Source organism: Typopeltis vanoorti, chromosome 5, assembly GCF_054136105.1.
Source record: "Typopeltis vanoorti isolate ZY-2024b chromosome 5, IOZ_Tvanoo_1.0, whole genome shotgun sequence".
In the NCBI taxonomy this organism is placed as follows: Eukaryota; Metazoa; Arthropoda; class Arachnida; order Uropygi; family Thelyphonidae; genus Typopeltis; species Typopeltis vanoorti.
In genome coordinates, this window is record NC_143553.1 from 48,857,686 (window position 1) to 48,874,402 (window position 16,717).

General features: G+C 34.0%; 1 protein-coding gene across 1 annotated transcript; it reads right to left on the reverse strand.

The window, feature by feature from the left end:
• Positions 1 to 8,205: 8,205 nt before the first annotated feature.
• LOC150106381 (uncharacterized) lies at positions 8,206 to 15,484 on the reverse strand. The gene is made up of 6 exons (XM_090392413.1): positions 15,293 to 15,484; positions 13,395 to 13,455; positions 12,009 to 12,196; positions 11,714 to 11,872; positions 10,177 to 10,427; positions 8,206 to 8,303 (listed from the first exon to the last, which is right to left on the reverse strand). The coding sequence occupies exons 1-6, from the start codon at positions 15,422 to 15,424 to the stop codon at positions 8,249 to 8,251; spliced, it is 846 nt and encodes a 281-aa protein (XP_090248539.1). The 5' UTR covers positions 15,425 to 15,484; the 3' UTR covers positions 8,206 to 8,248.
• Positions 15,485 to 16,717: the final 1,233 nt, after the last annotated feature.

Consider the following 16,717-nt stretch of genomic DNA (forward strand, 5'->3'; position numbering starts at 1 on the left):
TAATAGTGTAAAGGGCTCTGAATGTGCGATGGATTTAGCCTTTTTTAAAAAGAGATAACACACACAATACTATCTTATCAATACGTATATGTCAATAATGAGTAACAGGTATGGGCCTTGTCAGCCCGCCTACTTTGATCTTGGATTAAAAAGTTTACAGGACGCCACCTGTGGTATAAAGTTATTTCGATCGCAGCGGTAATATAATTTAGTACAAAATTAACCCATCATCTTAGGATTTCGTTCTCTAGATAGATCTTCGTGATAGGTTTTTGACTGTTTTATTGGAAACCAAAGAATAAAGCGAAATTGCTGACGAAACAAAAATATTTTGGGGTGTTAATGGGAAATGATATAAAGGAATTCAGTAGATTCCATAGCTAATAACAAAATCAAATTCAAAGTTACGAATATTTACCAACAATTGGTCATTGGTAAATGCGAAAATACAAGAATGTTGTCTAATTTTGTAATTGTTGAAGCAATTTGAAATTTTAAAAAAAAAACTATCAAAGCAATGCAATCTATGCATGAATTTTTGTACATACATAGAATAGAAAAGGAAGTTATATAAGTGCTTGATTTTTAACATTTTAAATATTAGTTCTGTAATGAAATTTTATAATATACCTTTTTATTAATATGTTATATTTATTTCAAAATATATGCAAACATAAATACGGAATGTATTTCAGAAAATATATGCCTAGATAAACTGGAAGAATGTATCGATACCGACCACGAGATATTCTGAAATTCAAATGAATGTAATTATGAGAAACTGGATCTCACATAACATCCTCAAAATTATTCAAAGCATGTATAGAAGAAATATTCAAACTTCTTGATTGGGAATAAAAAGATCTGAAGATAAATAGGGTATATTTAAGCCATTTGCGCTTCGCATATGATATAGTTATCTTTACTTCAACTGTAGATGAACTCTTTGTGAACTACAAATCGTAGCAAAACAGCTGGCTTAAAGATAAACCTAAGCAGAGCCCGATGCATGTTCAATAGTCATCTGCCACGAGAAATAATAAAAATAAATTATGATAAAATTGAACGTGAAACACTAATATACAGGGTGTCCCTAAGTTCCGAAATAATTTAATAATTCATAAAAAGTAGAAAAATTGGAATATTAGAGTGCGGTTTGAACGAAAGTGAATCGCAAGGAGTGGGATGTTTTTTTTTTTTTTTTGGTCAGGGAGAAAAAAATTACTTCGAAATTTCACCGATAGAGTGCGCTGTACCACATGCATCATTTCCAAATACGTGCAAATGAGAGTTCTATAAAACGTAGGGTCTACCGCTGACAGCTCGTAATGATTTCGTGCGAATTCCCAGTCACTGGGGCGAACCAATTTGTTGCTGTGATGCTTACTTTGGTGGATAAGATATTGTTAGTGAAGATGTCTTACGTAAGTTGGAAATCGGTAGCTGAAGTTTTACGAAAGTTTCGAACGCAGAAAAAAAAATGAAGAAAGGTCGACGTCCTATCACTCCTGACAGACTTCAGTCTCTAATACGACGTTTCGAGCGAGAGTGGAAATCTGTCAGATCGACCTCGAACATGCAGACAAGTGTCATCCGAAGCACGTACCAGCGTTGTAGTATCGCAAATGAATGCCCTAGCGGCACAATCAACAAGCGGTTTAAGCAGTGCACGGGAAGCTGCAAGAATCACAGACATAGCGAAAACGTCCCTATTCCGCATCCTTCATGGTGCGTAAGCATCACAGCGACAAATTTTTATTTTCACAAAGCAATTCTGTTTGCCCCAATGACTGGGAATTCGCACGCATTCATTACGAGGTGTCAGCAGTACACCCTGTGTTTTATAGAACTCTCATTTGCACGTATCTGTAAATGATGCATGTGGTACAGCGCACTCTATCGGTGAAAATTTGAAGTTAAATTTTTTCTCCCGCCAAAAAAAATCTTACTGCTTGCGATTCACTTTCGTGCAAACCGCACTCCGATAAACCAGTTTTTCTAATTTTTATGAATTATTGGAATACTTCGGAAGTTATTGGACACCCTGTACTTGGGACAATGGACATTAATGGACTAAAATATAATGAAAGAGTCAAACAACGTTTGTCTAGAAAACTGTTGAAAAAAAACTGCAGTCGATATTGAAAGCCATTTACAACTATGTATAAAACGGAAAGATTTCAAGCCAGTGTATTCTGCTTATATTGACATATGGCTGTGAAACATGGGCATTAAACTCCAAAGGAAACTCAGAAACTAAGCATATGTGACAAGATGTATGCTTGGTATCACAAGAGCACTTGGATAAGAAAGTAAACCAAAGTTTCTGACATTGTAGAAAGAGTGACACATCTGAAATGTCAGTGAACTGGTATTACCAACGATTGACAAAATAATTAATAGAATGGATTTCATAGTAGGTAAAATGACCCGAACGCCGACCAGAATCACGATGGATTGATTTGCAGGAGCAACGTGGGGAAAGAAAAGTCACTGACAGTCTTGGAGTCCTCTTCATCCAGAAGCAAATCGATATTCTCTCCCTCTTATCTAAGATACGCCTCGATAATAAAGGCAACATTGTGGGGCGAAGAAAATGATCATTTAATTCACGCATCTCAAAGTATACTGCGTATAATATGGAAGAATTCCTTTGATATGTGTTTATATATACATATACTCTTACCTGACAAAAATGTCTGAATCGATTAAGGCAGGGCTTCGGGAACGGAGACAAAATAATAGTTAATTGATGCATCTGAAAATTATGCATAGTATTTTATAGAATACATAAGAAAGAGATAAAATTCATGTCACCTCTTCAGGTTTTGTATTTGGAAAAAAAAATGAACCACGTACAACCAGGGAAACAGGTGCACAGTTTACATACAAAGTAGTGATAGACAAAAGTTCTTCAGGTTACGTAAATTGGCTTATAGGTTGGCATTTAAGTTGACACTGGCTAATAAGAGAGATGTAATTCTAAACTATATATTTTTAATATTTATACTATTCTGGTTCTCATTTTTGATGGATTATACGATAGTATTCTTAAAATTCTATTTATTTTTTCGATCTACATTCTGGTTTACTGCATGTCTACTTTCAAAACTGGTAAAAAATATGATGTAACCAACAAACATTGTATGGCGAAGCGTGCAGTGAATGTGATGATGATAATAATGAGGAGTTAACTCGTAAATAAACAAATAATAAATGGAACATTTTTAATTATCCAAATCCAAGTTTCTGATATATCTTAAATCACAAAAATTTTGACTATCAAAGAGTATACGCGAGAACATAAATGAAATCCATAGAAAAAAAAAGAGAATAAAATATATTTATACCATAAGAATATGAAGCTAAATTAGCCGTTTGCGATGTTTAATGGTGGTCATCGACTTTTCGAAGTGATTTCTCTACTTTTCGGGGTGATTTCTAGATCTCCTCTTGCTAGCAGAGGAGATCTAGAATCACATGATGTTCGAGACGGGAAGGACTTTATTTGACCCTTTTCGATGCATGGATAAGTAGACGGAGAAGCAGGAGCTTTCCCTACAGAAACTTGGATTAACTTAGGTTTCAAACATAGAATCAAGAACGCATAATTTTCTGCAAAAAGTAAGAAGTTTAAACTTGATTTTCCTCGCCTTCCTCTTGAAGAGAGCCAATAAACAAAAACTGAATTTGGTGAAGGGAGCTTCATCACAATCTTCTGATATGCTAGAGAGTTACTTCTCCTCCCTCTTCATTTACTTAGCTCACCTCACTTTCCTGTCATATTTTCAATCCGTTTCGTTTTCTTAAATTTTCATTTTTTTCCCTGTTTTCTCAAGAAAGCACCGTGATTTCGTACAATTCAATAACTTTTCATTAACACTAATCATTACTATCACATCAGTAATGATAATAATATTTGCATCACTTATCTTTTCACGACAATGGCGTTGTCACTTTCAATGATTTAATAATTTCGTATTACCAGCTATAACATCATTACTGACCAACGATTGATCCACTGATAAACAACTTCTTATTGCAAACTGAGCAAAAGGATGAGAATGACCTAGCCACTCTCAGTGCCACCAGAAGAGGCAGTTCTGTATTTTTCTCGCAAAAGGGGATCTTCGCTCACCTTTCCTAATGCTCAGTAACACATACGTCATCAGAAAAGATGAGCTATCTCTCCTTGAACTGAGGTTTACCTCCAGACTCTCCTGGCACAAACACATCACATCAATGGCTTCCTCGGCATCTAAAAAAACTATATAGGCATTCTTTTCGGCTCAAGAAGCTGTTTAACATCCACCCAGTACCAATCCTATACAAATTCCAAATCTTCGCATCCTTAGAATAATGTTTAGGCATTTGGAGCGGTGCGCTTAAAACCTCCCTAAAAATTCTTGGTGATGTGCAGGGGCGATGAATTTGGCTAATAGATGACCCTTCCCTCACAAGCTCACTTCTACCTCTATCTCAATGTTTCAACTCTGTGTCTCTTCTAATCATTGCATCTCTCTCTCTCTCTCTCTCTCTCTGTCTCTTCTACAACTACTTCAATGGACACTGCTGTTAATTGAGAAACATCATCCTTCCACTTGCTGCTGAGACTGTTAAAACAAGATCACAGCTGCCCAACATCCCCTTTCAGTACAACATATCGAACCTGCTTCTCCTCTTATTTATTCCATCCGCCTCTGTTCTCTGGAACAGCCTTCCTCATAATGTGATTCCCAACAACTTCAAACTCCATCTCGTCAAGAAAATGTCAATAAACCAAATTTCTTCTTTCTCAATCCTTTCTGCACCTCCCACACGGCAGTGATATGCTATAGGTTCTTGAACCTGTCGTGTGTGGGATTAAAAAAAATTAGTCTGTGTTGTGAACGTTCACGTCTCAAGACGTAAGTGGAAACTTCCACGAATTCAACAAATACAACTGCTCCAACGACAATGCTTAAAGACCAAACATTGCTCACCAAATGTGAGCCAAGATAGTTAAGGTTTCATTTTTATATATGGATTTTAATTTCTAATGACATCTGCCACATTGGGGGGAGGGTGCTATAACTGTTGAGTTATATCATTCAATAGTGCCTCTTTAGAGCAACTGAACAACGGACGTTGCGTTCTTCAATTGGTAAAGACCCGAGTTCGATTTTCGTCTTGAACAGAGGAATCTTTATATGGGCTTTTTTAACCGAAAGAGCAGCCAATCTCATAGAGGTAGCAGGGTTTTTTCTGAGAACCATGAGAACATACAAAATTTACAGATAAAAAATATTATTTGTGGTGGTGAACGTTAGAAGGCATTGCGTGTTAATGGTAGTAGTTTCGTTGTGTAGTTGCAGGATTAAACAGGAGAGAAGTGGATTGTGTTAAGTAAAGTAGTCTGACCTCCCACGATGAGTCCTCAGACTCCTTGGAGGTGTCACGTAATAATAATAATAATAGCAGTTGCTTATGAATAGCACATGAATTAATGCTCACCAAAAGTGCTAAAATAAACCTAAATATTAATTATCAGTTGATTTAAATCTTACTACGTAAAGAATATTATAAAATTATTGCAGGGGCGAATTCTCCATGCTTGCTATGCTTGCTGCGCAAGCTCATTACTTGAGAAAGAAGTAATATTTATTTGTTAATAAATGCATGCATTTATAAACACACATTCCATTTAGGCTTTTATTTTTGTAGACAGAAGACGTCTTAAGTTTCCGCGGCAATAATTGAGCTTTGCGTTGTGTATCGAAGGCCGATGCTTGCTCGTCTAGTCAAAGCTACCTTGGCTCTAGCCAGTGAGCTTCAGCCAGCCTTTACAAGTGTGCGTGTTGCTTGGGAAAATTAAGTTACAACCAACTTTTTATGACGATGTTATTGACCAGTTCATAAAGAAGAACCGTAGGGGAGAATTTGTATTCAAGTAGCCAAATTGAGAAAGATAGAATATCATTTGTAAAATAAATGTCGTATTTGTATGATTAAATGTACATAAATTTCTAAATACATACATAGTTTTAAATGGTCAGCAATTCATTATTCCGCTAATCAGACTTCAATCGCACCTCTCACTCCCTGAATGATAACAAGAGCAAGCGTGAATTTCAAGACCAGCATTCGCTCCTGAATTATTGTTGTTTCTCGTCAAAAATAATGATGTTAATGTATTTAGTTTTCAATAGACTTATTACCCATACTCTCTCTTACTCTGAACAGTAAGTGAAAAAGATTAAGTATCAGTACAATGACCCATTTGATATTCAACATCGTTTTAATCGTTTATTCATTGAATAAAACCTCCTTATGTGAAATTATTTTAATAGTAAAAATTATATTCACCTCATAAGTGTATTTCGAAAGATAATGAACATATATAACAAATGAGGAAATATACACTTAAATTTTAAAATAGTGAATTAATAATAGAAGATCTCTTTGAGACATGCATAAAGACATACTGCTCTTTTATCATGTTCCACATACATCATCTAATAGTAATGAAAAAATCGCTAGTTTCTTCGCTCCTCCATAATTAAATAAGTAAAACATGTCCTTATCCTTATAAGGACTGGCTTAAAGGGGCGAAGCAAGAATGCTTTTCATCTTCCCCGTTATTATGTAGAGGACAGTGTAGGGATAAGGTGTTATTGAGCTACTAAAGCTCTGATCATGGCAGGAGGGTAACAGCAATAGCCGAGCCTCAGTTAGAACTTCATTAGCTACAGCATTGCCATCCATTACCCTCCAAGGGTATTGGATTGAATGAATCAATCACCGCATCTCACGGTCGATTGATCCCAATTCCCAATCCTCTTTTTTAAGTAAAACATGACCATTGACGTTACTGACAGGATGGGTGAAACACAAGTGCTTTTCATATTCCCCTTTATCTGTAAAAGTAAAACATGGTAAAACACGGTGACTAGTAAACCAGCCTTATGAAAATCATATACTGGTGTGGGAAATTATAGATGGCAATTAAAAAAAAAAAAAAAAAAGAAGATAAAAACGATTAGAAAATCACACGTATACCACAGTAAAAATTAAATTTATTATATAAATATAAGACATCATCAGTACAAATAGCGAACAATAATAAGGAAATGAATGAAGAAACAGTAGCGCGCATGCGTTCAATTGGAATCCCTCTACGTATACAGTTATTAGGCTGAAAAAGATGAAATATTTACATAATAAACTTAATTTTCATTGTGATATACGTGCGATTCTATAGTTATGGATACTCCACAGGTCTCATTATGCAAGAAAAACAACACGGTTACGTTATCTACAGCGACTAAACCAGGAATTGCTGGTGACAGCCGGTCTGGTTGGCCGGGTGGTCAGCGTATCCGCTCTTCAGCCAAAAGGCTGAAGGTTCGAATCCCGCCGTGGGCATGGATAGTGGTGATGGGCGATAGATGGCGTTGGTGTGGATGATGATGGTGGTTGCGGTTCGTTGTGGTTGGTGGAGACAGAGAGTTGTAGAGTAAGCGCCCTCCCTCGATGAGCCTGTGGACTCCATGGAGGTGTTACGTAATAATACTAATAAACGCAAACAGGTAAAGATTGTATGTGTGATTATTGAGTGTATTCTCTGGCCGGTTTGTCTGTTCCTCACATATTAGCCCGGAAAATGTTTGCATTATGTATGCGTCTGTGATATGGAAGCGTTGCTATTCATTGCATGATATTTATTTCATGTATTTTGATGTAAGTACTTTGATGAAAGAATTCTGCAGCTTTCTTGTAATATCCCTTCGACTACAAAATAATCGAATAAAATAATTTACTAATATATATTAATTCGAATAAAAATATTTATTACGGAATTACCGAAAATGGAGTCCTTTCCATATAGATCGAACGCATTATTATCCAGATGATGCTGCCATCTATCGAAAGAAATGAACGATAAAACATTCGTTGAATTTACTCACTGAAATAGTGTTTAGTGATGCTTTTTTTTTTTTTTTAATTATCATCCTGCTGTGATATGGTCAAAAAAAGTCAAAATGAATATATATTCTTTGAAATAATCTTAAACATCATGCACGATTCTTTCTTAGATCTCCTAAAGTGATCGTCGATTGCTTTCTTATATAAAAACTGAGACTTTGTCACACATTAATATGTCCATGTAGCGATCTTCTCACTCATGGAGTTGAGGATAGGCGTCTGTTTTGTTTCTGTGCAGTGATGCTCAGATAGGCTTGAAATTTAAAAATGGTTGTTGTGGTCATCATATGGCTTGTTGTAGATCGTATAGATTGTTATAACCATCGTGTAGCTTGAAGCTAGAAATGAATACAAAAGCATATATATCAGTGATTAATTTTTTATAGATATTCTTTTGTTTTTAGTTCTCTTACTTATTCTTTTATTCTTTTTTTTTAAATCCTGTTTGCTTTAGAAAGGCATCCTTGTTATTGATGCGAATAAAACATGTTTATAACACCAATAAAATTTACATTCGCGATTAAGTTTTGACGACAACTGCTTTCTTTAGATAACAACAGTGTATCGATTACAAAAGATGTTGAAAATATTCAATTTTGAAATTTAAAAAAGACGTGGTCGCCGATATGTTTGAAAACTTCAATACTGATAGCTTTGTACCGTAACATCAATAGCCGTTGTCATACTGCTTACACGAAACATTATAAATGTCAAAGCGAAGAATTTTTGCGATAAATAATTAAGCATTTATGACTGTTTCAGAACCTGATAAAATTGAAACCTACACTGCATAGTTAATTCTATGAATGAATCATGGTGGCTGTCAAAATGACTCTCGGTTCCTAAAAATAGTTTTGTTGGTTCAAGATGACTCACGTTACTAAGAAATTGCACGAGCCATCTGAATTGTATGACATAAATTGACGCACTACAGCTGCGATATACGACTATACATTACGGTGTCCTCTACTGCGACCTGGGAGATGTACATGACGAATATGTGAAATTGCATAGTGTGTGATGAATCATATAATTAGACTACTGAACAATGAAAGGATATCCGATGGAGCAGCAAATTACTCTCAACAATCTGCCAGGTTAACGCGTTGTGTTTCGAATTGGAGAGATGACTCGCGAACTTTACCGACTGGATTATATCCTCCCACCATTACAGTTTAGAGGGATGGTGTAATGATGTCGGGCTGTTTCAGGAGAGTTGGACAGAAATCATTGATCAAAGTGCGTGAGACTCTAATAATCACAATGCAGCGCCACATTTCAATGACCGTGTTTACAAAGTCAGTGAAATATTGTCGCTTCATCACTAATGCTTGAATCAAAGTTTTTATTTCGCTAATATATTTTCAATCGTTTATATTTTCAATTCGTCTTAATGGTATATGAATCAAAAGTAGGTTAAAGGAGGGTGCTCCATTGAATAAAAAGCTTGTTAGATATTTTTAGTCGGCCAAAATTCAATTATGCAATTAATACAATATTACGAATAACACTGGATACTGTCAGAACTTTGACATCAATGCATGAATTTACTATTACATGAAATAAAATTAATAACAGAATGATGACAAAGAGTGTAGGTTTGACTGTGAATATGCCCGGTCAATGAATTTGAGGCTCATTCTTGAATATTAAACAGATTGACATTCAGTTTTCAGTCTTGGAAAATTTCATTTATTCAGATGTGGCACTAATATCAAATTCGAAGTATAGAAAGAATTGCGAAAGACTTTGATTTCATTTTCTTCTGATGAAATAATTATGCATCAGTTATTCACGAGTCGGATGGTATAATTTTTCTTCATTTTTTATTAAAATTCGTCAGAGAATGACGAATACTAAGCATTTCTTCGATAGTTCGAGTTATTTGATCTCTGGCATTTTAATTAATGTTTTTTTTAAATTTGAATGTTTAATTCGATTTTAATTTTTAAAAGATGTGGACAAAACTAAATTTAAATTGCCTTGCGGTTAAATATTCTATCTGAAGATGAGGATATATTTCAGGATCAGTGGGATTTTATTTAAAAGTAATTCCATAACAAACTAACAAATCTTTATTTATTAATATCACAAAAGATGCAAAAACCTTCAGTACATGTTAACACCCCGGTGGGTTACAAGTTCATAAGAAATAAGGTTGCTTATTGACTTAAATGTACTTATATTTTAAAATAAGTTCACTCTTTCTACCACGAAAATGGTTTTCCATTTCGATCGAAAAATCCTCCATGATGACTTTCGTTCAACGTTGCCATAGTTGCAATCAATGCTCCAATACTTTCTTCCGGTTTTAAAGGGTTCCAATCCTTCGTTCTGGTTCTTTCTTCCAGTACGGCAGTACCCATGTCTGTCTTCACCAAGCCCGGACATACCATCACCATAAGAATGTTGTCTTCTTTGAGAGAAGAAGCCGCTGCTCTCATGGCCATGTTGAGTGCTATCTGATGGTAAGCAAATAAAGATATTAAAATCGTTACTCACTGTGAAATACAAAATAAGCAACTTTGACTTAAAAGTGCAAAACAAACAATAATTTAAAACATGTGAAGAAGACCTTTGTAACACCCTTTGCGATATTACTAAGGTTACTTTAGTATATTACCGTTATATATCATACCAGTAAACGTATGAAGAATAAACTATTATAATGATGGCCAAATCCCAATTCGCGAGGGTGTTTGCTGTGGTCCTCGATCGAGGCAATTGTGGATTTCTTTGTGTTTATCATAAAAGACAAACACTCATGATGTATATATAATGTTTTTCACATAATAAAAACAAGTATAAAAATCGAAGAAAATTTGAATTGACAATCAAATACGTCATGGGTACGACATTTTGGTTCTGTGTGACAGGTACCAACGGGTTTAAAAAAATTTTAAAGTCTGGCTAACTGACATTTAAAAAGTACGACTGGCCAGACTTTAACACTTTCATTGCCAAGCTGAAAATTGGAATTTCGTGTGGTGGCCAACTTTTTTTTATTTTTTTATTTAGTTAGCGACGTCCACGCGATAACACGTGATCGGCCGTTCGGTGAGAACTCGCATCGCGCGATATCGCGTGATCGACAATGAACGTGTTAAAAAATTAAGAGCAAAATGAAGACCCACCCCTAGCCTATGAACAGAGCCTTTGCATCCACTGTTTCTTCATACGAACACAAGATAGCATTACATCGTCGTTCCCAGATGTCTGAAAACACAGTCGAATTATTCTTTTCACAAACAGACGTGCGAAGAGTAATCAGATTTCTTCATGTTAATGATATGGCATTGTCAGACATTAGTCGCTACTGGTAGAAATCTACGTAGAAAAAGTGACGTCACAAAAGCATGCAACGGTTCGATGTACGACTTTTTAATAACTGATAAGCAGATGGTGCTGCAACTACTAAAGCAAGTACCAATGTAAACTAACTTCATCTTTGGGCTTGATTGCATCGTTGCGAAGTGACTGTAGTGGTTTTTCTATCTGACATAAGTACCTTATATAAAATAACGACTTCGAACTACCAAAATAAAGCGACGCTTCTGAAATAAGAAACAGAGTTCCGTAATATCATAAACACAGTTTAATATTGTTCAATAGTGTTATATGATGTTGTTTATTGATGACGTAATTTATCGGCAATTACTATATAATGAAAGTCGGAATAAAGAAAAACGAATACCTTTATACCTTTGATATTCTTGAGGAAGAGACTTACTTCGCTAAGAAAACTTACCTTGCTTACCCTATAAGGAAAAGTAAAACTGAACGGAATCCGTTCTACAAGTGTAAGGGAAGCAACGCCAGAAGATATGTTTAGAACAGCTGATTTGGAACAACTCATTCCTTCGATTTTGGAAGACATTGCTGCTTTCTTCAGAAGAGGCAACATCGTCTGTGGGAAGGGAAAAAAAAAGAAAGAGAAAAAAAATAAGATGAAAGTAGACAAGATTATTTTATGTGTTTGAATAAGTGACTGACAAAAAAGCAAAAGGAATCGTTTTTCTAGTAGATAACATTTGCGGCCTTACCTGGACCACCACTAGGGGGCCAATTGTATTCGTATTAAAGTGAAACTGCATATCTTCGACGGTTACATTTGGAAAGTTTCTAGATGTAAGAACTCCCGCGTTGTTGATCACTAAATTCAAACCGCTTTCTCCAACGATTTCCTCAATTTTTTGCCTTGTTTTGGATATTTCCTCCTGTTTAAGAACGTCTGCAATTATCAAAAGAATAAAACAACTCAATAATGAAATTGACTCGGCGTTGCCAGGAACAAAAAACTAAATAAAACAGAAAGAAATTTAATTGAAGGAAAGCTATTACAAAAATATTTACTTTGAATGAAAGAAAATAAGATTTGCCGTGTCCCAGTTCAATGCTATGTATTAGCGTAATATATTAATGAAGGTTAACAATTAACCAGTTAGGATGTAGAATCACACCATTTTGAACTCGGCGTGTGTTTGTTTGCCACTATTGTGCTTACGTGAACGTCTATACATATTTCTTTCCTTAAACATTAAAAAAAAAAAAAAGATTTAGCTGTTGTTCGAACTTTCACGAATTTATTTTTCGGTTATTTTTACAAAGCGCAAAATTTTTTTTTTTTTTCTGAATGGTAAACATTTATTTTTTAACCAACTAGTGCAACGTGTATAGAAATGACTCCAAAGAGAAGCCTTTAAACATACAATTTTTTTTTCGTATTTTAATTTATTTACTTTTTCAAATCCAAAGTTATTCGAATTTGTGTAATTTTTCATATGCATATTAGAACTTTAAAGATAACAAACACACATCTAGAGACTCACCCCCCTTGTATACTCCAAGTCTGAAGAAGATTGAACTTGTTCAAGGTTTGGTGTGTAGAGGAAGGTTCAGGATTATCTAGGCCTATTCCGAGCAACAGTACTCATAAAGATGGACTTTAAACTAGCAGCCGTTCATTATGGACTTTAAACTAGCAGCCGTTCATTATGGACTTTAAACTAGCAGCCGTTCTTTAAAAAAAAAAAAAAAAAAAAAAAAAAAAAAAAAAAAAAAAGCATCCCCCCCCCCTATGTTATTACTGAAAAACGGCTTCTAAAACTAGTACATTCGATGCCCGAAAGATCTACGCAGAGCAGTTATTAAAACCGTAAAAGAATTATAAAATTTGTTTTAATTAAATAAAACAAATTAATCATTTCTAACTACTACTAAGTTAGCTAAAAATCACCCTGGAATTATATGTAGTGGATATATTAACTTATAAAAATACTATTTGCACTATGAAAGGTATCTTGCAACTTCAGTTCTCGTAAACACAGCTTATCATTAATTATTCTTTATATATAGAACATTATTTTTCTCTTGAAGAATATGCTTTGGGTATGGATGTTCTTTGCTGCTAATACGGAGAAAAAGCTTACCCATCTGTGATACGTGGACTTTGACTTCTGGTGAACATTTTTTGGCAATGAACTGCAGCTCCTGTTTAAAGAAAACATACGGAAAATGAAACAAACAAAATATATTTCACCAAGGGTGTGTGTTTCCAGTAATTTACCACTTATTTATGAACGATTAGTATTGAGAGAAGAAAAGTAAGATGAGAAGGAGAGAGAGAGAGAGAGAGAGAGAGAGAGAGAGAAGCTCTACTACAAAGCGTTCTCATTTAAATGGCTAAACAGGAAAGAATATAATAGGGAAATTTTGCCTGATAGAATGATTTTGTCAAGTTTACTTTGACATGTAAGGAGTGTAACGCAATCAATAGGCAAATATGGCAGCCTGGCTATAACTCGGTATTTTTAAATTCACTTTTTTTTTTAATATTCTCAGTTCAATTCATCATAGTGCGTCAGACTTTCAGATCCCCCTCCTCTCCTTTTTATCACAATTTAGAAAAGTCCTAAGGACATAAATTTTTAACCTTAAAGTTTCTTAAAAATAATTTCTGTTTAATAACTACATTTATTATTATTGTTATTATTATTAAGTATCACGTAAAAAATTAAAAAACCATCACCCTGAAATTATATATAGTGAACATAGTAACTTATAAAAACACTATTTGCACTATGAAAAGCTGTGACCTGATATCATTGCAGTCTTATAACCCTTTCTCCTATCATCAAGTCGAAGTTTGAAACACACGCTGTATCCACTACAGCAGTGCTTCCCAAACTGGGAGCCGTAGGTTTTGTTGAGGGGGGGGGGCGTGAAATAATGAAAACAAATTTAAAACCTTTTGAGACTAAGTAGATTTTTTTATCTTAAAAGAAACGTATTTAATTTTTATTATTTCTTTTTTTTTTGTTATTTTTTATATTTTAATGGGAAAAAATCACACATTGGTGCGGGATCACAAATTTTGTTTCCTGCGTATTTCGGCGTTTAATGAATATTAGTAAATATATGCTTATTCATATAAGCATCTTCATATATGCTTATTCATATAAATCAGAAATATAAGAATTGCATTTTTAAATATTTCACCTGATACTGACTTTTTGTGTAGCAGTATTGAAACACATCCATCGCATTAAATTGTTATTAAACTTCTTTTATGTTTTTAATTCTTTCTTTATTACTAATCGTTTTACGTTTCATGTGCTTGTACTGCAAATGTACAATAACAATATATCTATCTATATAAAAATATGAGATAATGTGCCATGTCAAATGTGTATGTAAGATGCTAAAAATGTAATATTTGCATTTGATTTTTGCAATATTCGCTGTGTATGTTTTGTATTGAATATAAATGCAATAAATATTATAATAATATATGTCTATATTACGATTTTTTTCGGGGGGGGGCGTGAAATATTTTAATTTTTCCAAAAGGGGCCCTGACATCCAGAAGTTTGGGAAGCACTACACTACAGTCTTAATGTTGCAGAGATGCTTTTTCCTATGATACTTGAAAATTTTAAACTCTTATTATCTTAAGCTGTCTCAAACATCACTTGAGCTTTGAACATTTTAAATAATACAAAGAATATTCTTTAAAAATATCTGTGCTTATCTATAAGAGAGCATAAGGTTCGTGCTCCTATTTAAATTAATTATTGACATTTTCAATCTTCTTATCTTTAGCATTTTTTTTTGTTGCAGTTGTTCGAACTCCTAAAAAATGTAGATTTCCAGTACAGAGTTGAAAGAATGTTGCAATTCAAGGTGATTGCCTTTCCTGAAAAGTTGGTAAGCCTAACCGCAATCTACTTTTACTACGCCGTAGATTTAATTTAATCTATAATCTGAAAAGAATTACAACACTCTAATTTTCTCAATCTGAACGCGAAAAAAAAAAAAATTAACTTACCTTTGCCTCTTCTGGTTTCCGACAGGTGGCAAATAAGTGTTTAGGCGGTTGTTTCAATTTCACTAACTGTCGAACAAATTCCAGACCTATTCCACGATTAGCCCCTGTAATTAAAATACTTCCTGCATTCATTGCAAATAATTGGCGATGTTTCAAAAAAAAAAAAAGAATATAGAAAAATAATTTTTTAAAAGGAAAATATAAATAGAAACATTACAAAGGACACACAAATATACAGCGTTACGTTCTATCCAACAACAGCAAGAAAATTTGAAGCAAATATTGCGCAGAAGCAGAAGAGCGTACAGTACGTTGAGTATCAGCGCCACCTAAAATGATGGAATAAATAATCATAGAATAATCCTTATTCCATGAACAATGATATTATACAGTATGTTCGATAGATTTATTTTTCTTTTCACTATAAGATATGGACTTTAAAGTAAACTAACGTAAGGATATTTTCTATTAATTCTATTAATATGTCTCTTCAACTTTTTAAGTATACTTTTATCGGAATAATCTCTGCCAGGCAACTGAAAAGCTAGCGCAATCGCTATCAATCTCAAACATGTGACCTTTGAGCGAATATCTTGCATTCAGTTAGACAACGCTCATAACACACTCTACAGCGAGAAATCGGAATCACAGAATAGAATCTTCGTCCTATACTTTATAAACAATAAGTTATAACAGATAAAGAGTTGATAGACGGAAAATTTAAAAGAATTACACACAAAGAAATTCAAAAGGGAATTTCACTTAAATTAATAAAAGAAATGGCTTCATAGAGACTGAAGTCATTCGAAACGTACATTTTTTTTTAAATTCTATTTTTGAATTATTGTTAAAGTTAAAATTAATTTTTTTAGCGAAATACAGCGATACCTTAATATTCAGTTTCGCTATATTTAGCACGGAAATTCTTACAGCCAACCTAAACCTGATCCTAAGTGTAAAACTTTTACTGCTATTTTCTGATGATGCATGTACGCTATAGACACAACACTATATTTAGGTTTGCATTCTCCTGGTGTTCGGAACTAATGTTCAGATTAATTCCAAGTTTCTTAACGATTTCAACAGTATCAGAGTGAAGCCAAAGACAGTATATTATTTGGGACTATGCGGAGAGATTTGCATACTTTTCGTTTTGAACTTTTCTCAATTACACACTAAATATTGATGATTATTATTAACGTTATGTTTTAGGGTAATTTTTCTGGTCTTCCAGAATCGTTTATTTATTTCTATGTAATACACAGTGTTTATTGTTAGTACAACACAATTAAACGTGGGTTTTATACAAGTACCAGGATTGATGTGAAAGTAGGAGCACAAAATTCATATGCTGATATGAATTATATGCTTATAATTTAGTAACATTAATTTAAAATTATTTTAAATCAAATAAAAAAATAAATC

What these genes read in the sequence shown, in the direction of transcription:
- LOC150106381 (XM_090392413.1), bottom strand. Translation starts at nt 15,424, where the DNA reads ATGAATGCAGGAAGTATTTTAATTACAGGGGCTAATCGTGGAATAGGT. An exon ending in GGAAACCAGAAGAGGCAAAG is followed by an intron (nt 13,456 to 15,292) that starts GTAAGTTAATTT and finishes TTCTTTAAACAG; the next exon opens with GAGCTGCAGTTCATTGCCAA. An exon ending in AGTCCACGTATCACAGATGG is followed by an intron (nt 12,197 to 13,394) that starts GTAAGCTTTTTC and finishes TGATAATTGCAG; the next exon opens with ACGTTCTTAAACAGGAGGAA.